General features: G+C 37.6%; 2 protein-coding genes across 2 annotated transcripts; one reads left to right on the forward strand and one right to left on the reverse strand.

Annotated features, from left to right (window-relative positions):
• The first annotated feature begins 6,289 nt into the window (after positions 1-6,289).
• LOC129722471 (uncharacterized) lies at positions 6,290-7,386 on the forward strand. The gene is made up of 3 exons (XM_055675920.1): positions 6,290-6,517; positions 6,589-6,727; positions 6,893-7,386. Exons 1-3 carry the CDS (start codon positions 6,399-6,401, stop codon positions 7,208-7,210), a joined length of 576 nt encoding a protein of 191 aa, XP_055531895.1. The 5' UTR covers positions 6,290-6,398; the 3' UTR covers positions 7,211-7,386.
• Positions 7,308-8,565, reverse strand: LOC129722470 (DNA repair protein RAD51 homolog 4). Its single transcript, XM_055675919.1, has one exon. The coding sequence runs from the start codon at positions 8,474-8,476 to the stop codon at positions 7,484-7,486; it is 993 nt and encodes a 330-aa protein (XP_055531894.1). The 5' UTR covers positions 8,477-8,565; the 3' UTR covers positions 7,308-7,483.
• Between the last annotated feature and the right edge of the window lie 1,046 nt (positions 8,566-9,611).

The raw sequence follows: 9,611 nt of genomic DNA on the forward strand, positions 1-9,611 counted from the left end.
GTGATGAGTCCACACAGAGGAAAAAAACGGATAATGTGGTTGTACCATATTAAATTTGCAAACAATATTTTTCGCGTATTCTGTACCGCGTGAAAAAACACAAAAAAAAACTCGTAAATGCGAGACTCCACGTATGTCCCTGACTGCGCGTAAAAAGCGCTTGTAGAAATCCACTCAAAAAATCTGCGTAGAAAACATGGAAATATCTGTTTATTGTCTAAACCATGGGGCAAGACAAAGATCAAATCAGAACATAATTAAAAAAAGTGAGTAGTTCCGAGTATCTGTTGTAATTCTAACAGAATGTCTTTATTGGGTTGTTTAGCTATTCACGGATTTCTGGGTTTTAAATATCAGCTCAAAGAGTGTAATTTTCTAAGCAAACGTGAATTTATATCATTGTCCTTCAATTTCTTTAATGAAGAATAAAAAATCGCACTAAATCGCATGAATGGGAACATCCATAAATGACGTAGCATTTGATGAGGAGTGGAGAGGTTTGTAGTTTTGTGACGAAATCTGACGTTTGGGGGGAGGGGGGGGTTAAAACCAAGCTACGTAGCAAACTAAAAAAATTTGGATTTTTGCAAATTGTTCCTTTCTATCACTCTTTTGTCTGTTTAAGGTCGTTTTTAATACTTTCTTCTCTTTTCTTGTTCATTTATGATACCATGTTTGTTTTTGATAGTAAAATTTGTGAAAAAAAATCATGGAGGATTGTTATAAAGCTACATAATTATCTAGAGGGGGGGGGGTCTTACTTTGTGCCGAAATGCTACGATGCGGTAGGAGCAGTGATACCAAACGTGCAGATTTGTCTGCAAAACGCAGATTTTTGGAGTCCGTGTGCAGATATTTATCGGTTTGCAGATATTTGCATTTTTTTCACGGTTTCTGCAGATTTTTTCAGAGTCTCCTCATATTTGTGCAGATTTTCTTAAAATGTGTGCAGATTTTTACAGACTTTTGCCTGCGCGAGCGAAATTTTTTCGGATCACGGACGGATTTTTTTCAGATTTCGAGCACATTTTTCCGGTTTTTCGAGCAGTTGCAGACATTTTTCAAAAACATCTGGCATCTCTGGGTAGGAGGGAATCAAAAAACCTTAAGAAAGCTACGTCATTTATGCATGCTCCCAATGACAGTTGGTACATGGGCGAACTGTTATTGTAGCGATTTCTAGCAGGTTTCGAACTGTTGTAAATCGTAATTCTAAAACCGAAAATAACGATAGAATTTTTAAAAAAATCATAATTTGCTTAGAAAATTCAACTGATACAGCTGAACAACCCAATTGTGAATGTCTTGCTCTTCGGTCTAAATAACAGAGTTATATATTTTGCCAAAGCCCGTCAAGCTTGTTGCCGACATGTTGAGCGGGAGTGCGAATGAAATAGCTTGTCACCGGGTCGTTTCACACTTCCTGTTTTACTGGTCTTATTTCGCAAAATGCACTCGAAAAAGCCGGTCTTCTTCACACAGAGTTCTATTTCACAAAATCAATATGCGTCGAAGCGCAACTAATTCTGAACACCCTTATATCAAATTGAAATAAGTCTTAGAATGATCATTTACATTATGTGGATGTAACCAATATCTTCTCTTCAATGGTAGTACAAAGGATTTAGCAAATATGAAATGTAATCTCTCTGGTGAGGTGTAATTTGCAGTGATACTATGTAGATCGCAGATTCTAAAGCAAAGCAAAGCCTTGCTACTACAGTCCAAATTGGAACTCGAATTTCTGTTATAGACAGACTTCGCAGCCAACTGTTTGACTGTACCTACAGGACAATTGCGGAGCTAGCGCTACGATCCTACTGACACTAACAGTCTCTTCCGAGCCAAGACTCGAACCTCCGACAACTGACTTGGTAGGCTAGCATCGTACCTCGAGACCAGCTGGGACGGTTCGGGATCGCAGATTCTATAAGCATTCGAATCCTAATCACTTTTCGTGACGGACGCAATTTAGATATTCCTTTCATCCCCGTACCTTTCAATAGTAAAAATTTGCAAATTTCCAGATCGACAATATTATTCGTATTCATACGTCAAAAGTGTAATATAAACCATCTTACCAATGTTTGTGATAATCATTATTGCTGGGAAACTTGATCGAATTATATAAAAATAGAATAAACACATAACCGCATTAAAAGAGTGCACCTGTAGTGTTTTCCATGGCAGATTTATACCAGGGTGTATGACAGATTTCAATAGAAGAAGTATAAATTTAGTTTATTTTCCGTGTAAAATGCGTTCTTTCCACCACAAGGGAGCGCTGCAAAATTCACTGAGCACTAAGCAGTTTTCGAATCACAGATGACCTTCCGTTCTGTGCTGGAAGTAACCTAACTGCTGTCAAAACCCTTCTTTATCCGCTCGATTTTGACCCAGTGTAGAGATAAGTGACTTTTCACCTACGCACACTAGTAAACGTGTAAACCCGTGTAAAGTTGCTTTTGTTTCCTCCAAACTGTAAATCATCGCATCTCGTTGCTTCGACTTTTATCACTTTTTACCATTTTTGGTCGATTATGTTCAGCAGCTTCTTCCGATTTCTGATCACGAATGAAAAAAAATATTCAGAAACAAGTTTAAAACACATAATGAGTGTTCAACTGCATATTGGTCCATCTGCTGAAAACATATCATTGCAAACAAAACAACTATTTGTAAATATTTTCCTCAACTAGTTGCACTAACACATTCGTACGTAAAAAGGTCTATTGACCTGGCGTGCTGCCCGAAGCGCACTGTGAAATTTGTCAGCTTCAGCCCGCCACCGCACGTGCTTAGCAAAGTATTTTGAAGTTAAAAGGTATGATCGACCGTACAGTATTTCACTAACACCAATGAAATAGTTTCGCCAAGCCATTCAGTTTTCTATGGAAACTATTTTTTGCTCACTTTACAATACATACATCATTTACAAAAAATTTTACATGTATTGTAAAGTGAGCAAAAAATAGTTTCCATAGAAAATTGAATGGCTTGGCGAAACTATTTCATTGGTGTTAGTGAAATACTGTACGGTCGATCATACCTTTTAACTTCAAAATACTTTGCTAAGCACGTGCGGTGGCGGGTTGAAGCTGACAAATTTCACAGTGCGCTTCGGGCAGCACGCCAGGTCAATAGACCTTTTTACGTACGAATGTGTTAGTGCAACTAGTTGAGGAAAATATTTACAAATAGTTGTTTTGTTTGCAATGCTATGTTTTCAGCAGCTGGACCAATATTCAGTTGAACACTCATTATGTGTTTTAAACTTGTTTCTGAAAAATTTTTTTCATTCGTGATCAGAAATCGGAAGAAGCTGCTGAACATAATCGATCAAAAATGGTAAAAAGTGATAAAAGTCGAAGCAACGAGATGCGATGATTTATAGTTTGGAGGAAACAAAAGCAACTTCACACGGGTTTACACGTTTACTAGTGTGCGTAGGTGAAAAGTCACTTATCTCTATACTGGGTCAAAATCGAGCGGATAAAGAAGGGTTTTGACAGCAGTTAGGTTACTTCCAGCACAGAACGGAAGGTCATCTGTGATTCGAAAACTGCTTAGTGCTCAGTGAATTTTGCAGCGCTCCCTTGTGGTGGAAAGAACGCATTTTACACGGAAAATAAACTAAATTTATACTTCTTCTATTGAAATCTGTCATACACCCTGGTATAAATCTGCCATGGAAAACACTACAGGTGCACTCTTTTAATGCGGTTATGTGTTTATTCTATTTTTATATAATTCGTTCAAGTTTCCCAGCAATAATGGTTATCACAAACATTGGTAAGATGGTTTATATAACACTTTCGACGTATGAATACGAATAATATTGTCGATCTGGAAATTTGTAAATTTTTACTACTGAAAGGTACGGGGATGAAAGGAATATCTAAATTGCGTCCGTCACGAAAAGTGATTAGGATTCGAATGCTTATAGAATCTGCGATCCCGAACCGTCCCAGCTGGTCTCGAGGTACGATGCTAGCCTACCAAGTCAGTTGTCGGAGGTTCGAGTCTTGGCTCGGAAGAGACTGTTAGTGTCAGTAGGATCGTAGCGCCAGCTCCGCAATTATCCTGTAGGTACATTCAAACAGTTGGCTGCGAAGTCTGTCTATAACAGAAATTCGAGTTCCAATTTGGAATGTAATAGCAAGGCTTTGCTTTGCTTTAGAATCTGCGATCTACATAGTATCACTGCAAATTACACCTCACCAGAGAGATTACATTTCTTATTTGCTAAATCCTTTGTACTACCATTGAAGAGAAGATATTGGTTACATCCACATAATGTAAAAGATCATTCTAAGACTTATTTCAATTTGATATAAGGGTGTTCAGAATTAGTTGCGCTTCGACGCATATTGATTTTGTGAAATAGAACTCTGTGTGAAGAAGACCGGCTTTTTCGAGTGCATTTTGCGAAATAAGACCAATAAAACAGGAAGTGTGAAACGACCCGGTGACAAGCTATTTCATTCGCACTCCCGCTCAACATGTCGGCAACAAGCTTGACGGGCTTTGGCAAAATATATAACTCTGTTATTTAGGCCGAAGAGCAAGACATTCACAATTGGGTTGTTCAGCTGTATCAGTTGAATTTTCTAAGCAAATCATGATTTTTTAAAAATTCTATCGTTGTTCTTCGGTTTTAGAATTACGATTTACAACAGTTCGAAACCTGCTAGAAATCGCTACAATAACAGTTCGCCCATGTACCATTGGGAGCATGCATAAATGACGTAGCTTTCTTAAGGTTTTTTGATTCCCTCCTACCGCATCGTAGCATTTCGGCACAAATTAAGACCCCCCCCCCCCTCTAGATAATTATGTAGCTTTATAACAATCCCCCCTCCATGATCGCATCTCGTTGCTTCGACTTTTATCACTTTTTACCATTTTTGGTCGATTATGTTCAGCAGCTTCTTCCGATTTCTGATCACGAATGAAAAAAATTATTCAGAAACAAGTTTAAAACACATAATGAGTGGTCAACTGAATATTGGTCCAGCTGCTGAAAACATAGCATTGCAAACAAAACAACTATTTGTAAATATTTTCCTCAACTAGTTGCACTAACACATTCGTACGTAAAAAGGTCTATTGAATTGGCGTGCTGCCCGAAGCGCACTGTGAAATTTGTCAGCTTCAACCCGCCACCGCACGTGCTTAGCAAAGTATTTTGAAGTTAAAAGGTATGATCGACCGTACAGTATTTCACTAACACCAATGAAATAGTTTCGCCAAGCCATTCAATTTTCTATGGAAACTATTTCCTGCTCACTTTACAATACATACATCATGACCCTATAATCATACCTTCTAACTTCAAAATACTTTGCGTGCTTAGTTCGTAAACGTCTTTAGGGCATCCTTAACAGTGCGCTACTATTTAAGTTGTTATGGCGACTGTGTACAGCGCGGCTATTTTACGCACTCACCCGTTTTCACACCGGTCGTTGCTATCGTCTCTGTTTGACGTTTCATCCAGTATAAACCTTTAGCAGCGCTGTTACTGGGCTGCCAAATTTGAGAGCGCGATGCTTCCCGGAGGCCCGGCTACTATTTCTCTATAGCGCGTTTAGCAGCGACCGGTTTGATTGAAAAGAGAAGAAATCAAAAACAGGTCAAAGCTAAAACAAGACAACAAGAGCAATGGGATTAGGATAGAGATGTCAGTGAGTTGGCTCGCTCCAACGCGAACTCTCTTATGTAATTGTCAACATGTGTGGGATGAAAATAGCAAAAATATTTCCCTCCTTTTTCCTCGCATGCAACGCGAAGTGCGAAATTTGTAGGGTTGCGTCAAATGTCTGTTGGTACCAACTTTTTTGGAAGATTTCTTCCTGAGTGTTATTTATGTCTTATGTATGTGGTGATAAACTTCAATTGTAAACTTCAATTAAAAAGCGTTTGTATCAATTACAAGCCCTTCAGTTGTCAGAATCACATCAAGAGCTCGACTGTGTGTCATGTGACTCACGAAGTGCTCGAACCTGACAATTGTATTATTTCGTTATTTGAAAACCGGAAAACGATATAAAATTTTTGAAAAGTACGTTTTGCTTAGAAAATGCAGCTCTTTTAGATGATACAAAAACCTGGTACAGTTAAACAACCCAATTGAGTATTCGGAATTTTGCGTATTATTTACCTAATGCAGTGAAAACATTCAAGTGTTCACTAGGTAATATTTTCTTTGAGTGTATTTTCAGTTTTCTATAATTCATTTGATGCACGGCGTTATTCAGCGTTACAGAATAATTTTGTATCGCAGTTATGGTAAACAAACGATAAGTTTTTTTATAATCATTATTTATATTGGAGAATTTCCAAAAAGAACAAACTTGTTTTCAATGCCATTATCAGTTATATAATTAAACGGTTTCAATATGTTTTCCTTGGTGGCTGATTACGGTGACAGTGCGGATGAAAATAGTAGATCTGGTAATAGTTCCGCTAGTGATTCGGATTTTAATCAACAAAACGAACTACTTACAGCAGAAAAAAGGTAGGTACCAGAATTGGTAAACAAACTACTTTAAAAAACAAAAACTGTTCCTTATTTATTTTCGGTTTTAGGCAAACTCAACCGGTGCTACCCAGTGCCAGTTTAATGCTAGCTAACGATAAGAAAACAATTCCTGGCGGCGTTTTCAGTAACCCGTTTCGAGAAGCAGAAGATGCTAAACTAGCCAGTTTGGAGAAACATGTTAAAATGGTATATAGTAGTTGTTTTTGTTATCGATTATTTTGAAACGCAATGATTAAACACGCTTATACTAACATCATACAGCATCACCACAAAATTTTAAAACATGCTGTCTATTTGTATCATAAAGCTTCACCATCTATCACGAAATAAAGCGCTTCTACACCGTTACAGGTTGATACTGAACACGATAGCACCGAGCAAAAGCGTAAGATATGTTGGAGCTACCGCAAGGGTCGCTGCCGATTTGGAAGCAAGTGCAACTTTGCCCACGACTCTGACCTTATACTGAGAAAGGAATTGCACGGTAGTGAACAAACAGATCCACCAGAATCTGGAGATGTGGCCCATTCCAGTCAGCCAGATGCAACGCACACAGCGGGGCAAAAGCAGGCAAACAAGAAAAAGCGCCCTGGCCTAAGTAGAAATTTAGTTCCACCAAAAAAAGTCCTCAAAATGTATCAACGAGACAAGTACAGCGGAAAGCCTTGAGATGAGACGATTTATTTCATCATGACTATTTATCGACAGGTAACGTTTAGTATTATCGTGTAAGGGCAGATACAGAGAAAATAGTTTTATTGTGTAATTGTATCAGGAAGTAAATTTTATTTTTAAATAGAACTTAATGTATAAACTTGAATATACTAAGTTTAAAATGCAATAAAAAGCTCTTTAGTAGTCTTTGTTAAAACAAAGAAACATACATAGCGAGTAACAGTAAGCTCCTGGTCAAACTAATCCAAGTTCAAAAACTATTCTCATTCAACTAGTTCCAACATCTGTAATGGTTACAATTTGTCGATCACCGGTTTTCAAATAGTTACACTTCCAAATTGTTAACAATCTCTCGGGCCCAATGGTGTTTCCCTCTAGCTTACTAATTACAATTCTTGTCGTTGGAACAGTTTCCCAAAATTTACCCAACGCCGGATATGAACTATTTTCTACTACATTTTGGGTTGATCGTCGGAGATTATTTGGTTTAGATGCTAATTCTGCTGATGGAATCAAAAGATTGACAACAACTACGCATAGAAAGTTTTCCGTAGCAAGTTTCCTTAGAATACCGATCAACCGGGTTAACAACCCCAGCGGATAGCAGTTACTTTTTGAATTTTGATACAAATACCACAACGCGGGCAGCGAATCTATGATAAGCACCTTGAATGTATCGTGATTGTCAATGAGAGCTCTGAAATTTTCCATTGCTTCCACTAGACTCTCTGCTGAAAAAAATCGTTGCACTTTAATTTTACACATGATATCGTGGATTTCCTGTTCCGTACAGCTAATCGCTGTTAACATCTGGTGTACTCTATTTGCTGAAAAATCACATTTACAATCGGCATACAGGATCTCCACCTTGTGCCGTTTGGCAACATTCACAGCGAGTGACGTGCAAAGTTGAGTTTTTCCAGCACCAGATTCTCCGCAAATTTCCAGTAAATGTCCTGGTAATAGACCACCTTCAAGCAGCAAATCCAAACCTCTTATGCCGGTGTTGATGGGTTGAACAACGTCGGTGAGATATCGGAAATAGTCCCGAACCGAAACATTGTATCCAGAATAATAGTCCACTAGGGTGGCTTTAATCGCGGAAATTTCCTCAGCATCGAGATTTGTAATTTGCAGCAAACGATCATCGTCTGTTTGTGCAAACTCAAGAACCGTGTGAATACGATTTTTATTCAACGACTTAATGGATTCTAGCGATAAGCTAGGATGGTGTTTTTTACTCAAAACAACTGCAGACATTTCGCCGACAAAATTAAAAAAACTACCGTGAGGCGCCCTAATTCTGCGCAAGGCGATTAAAATCAGAGCTGCCAGATTTTATTTTGATAAATCTGTATGCTCCCGTAAAAAAAATCTGTATTTTTCTGTATTTTGTTCGTGTGCCTACAAATCTAGAGTAACATTTGAAAAGGGCGTAAACGCCAAATTGAAGCAAATTGAGTTTATTCAATAACATGAAATAAAAATGGCAATTCTATAGTCTGATTAAACAAATAGTGCCAAAATTCTGCAAATAAACATTATTTCTCAAAAGACATATTTCCACTTTCTGAGTACCATGTTACATTGTTGTTACGCCACATATATTTCCTTCAAAAATATTATCGCAATATCCTATTCAACTATTTCCATGATGGTGCAACATACTCAAAAAACGTTATTTATCGGTTAGCATTAATTGATAAGCATTTTAGTGAACTTTTGTGAGCAAAAGTTTATCATGTGTTATTATGGTTCATATCCTATAATTATACACAAGCGTGTTGTTACATCGTCATTCTTCGTATTTAAACTGGCATCATTGGAATTATGCCCTCAAGTTACTGCCTTTCACCAAGTCAAGTTGGTTGTTACAGCGGTCGCATACGGTTGTTACAGCGTATGCGACTTATTATCGAACATGTATTTAGAAGGAAAAAAACCAAAGCTAAACGTTTGTTATCAGTACAATGAGCACTTTCAATAAATAAGATATAGTGTGTGAGCATTTTAAATAAAACTTTAATGCTATAATAAATTTATGACTGGTAGGCAAAACTTTGGCGGTAACAGTCCCCTGAGTCGGTATGATACACATACTTGGTGCTTGTAAAATATATATATTAGGTTTTTAATATTTTCCCAGAAGCTGCTGATAAAGCTACAAGCGAAGAATGTCGTCTCTACAATGGGTAATGCTCAGTAGCAGTCATTGCTTTTATTGATTTCAACATATCAGGGAATGGATTTTTTTTTTTGAAGAACAACAAAAGTAGTTTATTTTCCAGTGGGTATACATCAGATTCTAATAAGTATCTAGAAGAAAACAGATTCATTTACTAATCAGATAAAAAAAAGTAGGAGGGTGGTATTTAAGACACGACCGTATGACGTT

The sequence above is a fragment of the Wyeomyia smithii genome, chromosome 2 (genome assembly GCF_029784165.1).
Source record: "Wyeomyia smithii strain HCP4-BCI-WySm-NY-G18 chromosome 2, ASM2978416v1, whole genome shotgun sequence".
Lineage (NCBI taxonomy): Eukaryota > Metazoa > Arthropoda > Insecta > Diptera > Culicidae > Wyeomyia > Wyeomyia smithii.

What these genes read in the sequence shown, in the direction of transcription:
- LOC129722470 (XM_055675919.1), bottom strand. Translation starts at nt 8,476, where the DNA reads ATGTCTGCAGTTGTTTTGAGTAAAAAACACCATCCTAGCTTATCGCTA.
- LOC129722471 (XM_055675920.1), top strand. Translation starts at nt 6,399, where the DNA reads ATGTTTTCCTTGGTGGCTGATTACGGTGACAGTGCGGATGAAAATAGT. An exon ending in CTACTTACAGCAGAAAAAAG is followed by an intron (nt 6,518 to 6,588) that starts GTAGGTACCAGA and finishes TTTCGGTTTTAG; the next exon opens with GCAAACTCAACCGGTGCTAC. An exon ending in TGGAGAAACATGTTAAAATG is followed by an intron (nt 6,728 to 6,892) that starts GTATATAGTAGT and finishes ACACCGTTACAG; the next exon opens with GTTGATACTGAACACGATAG.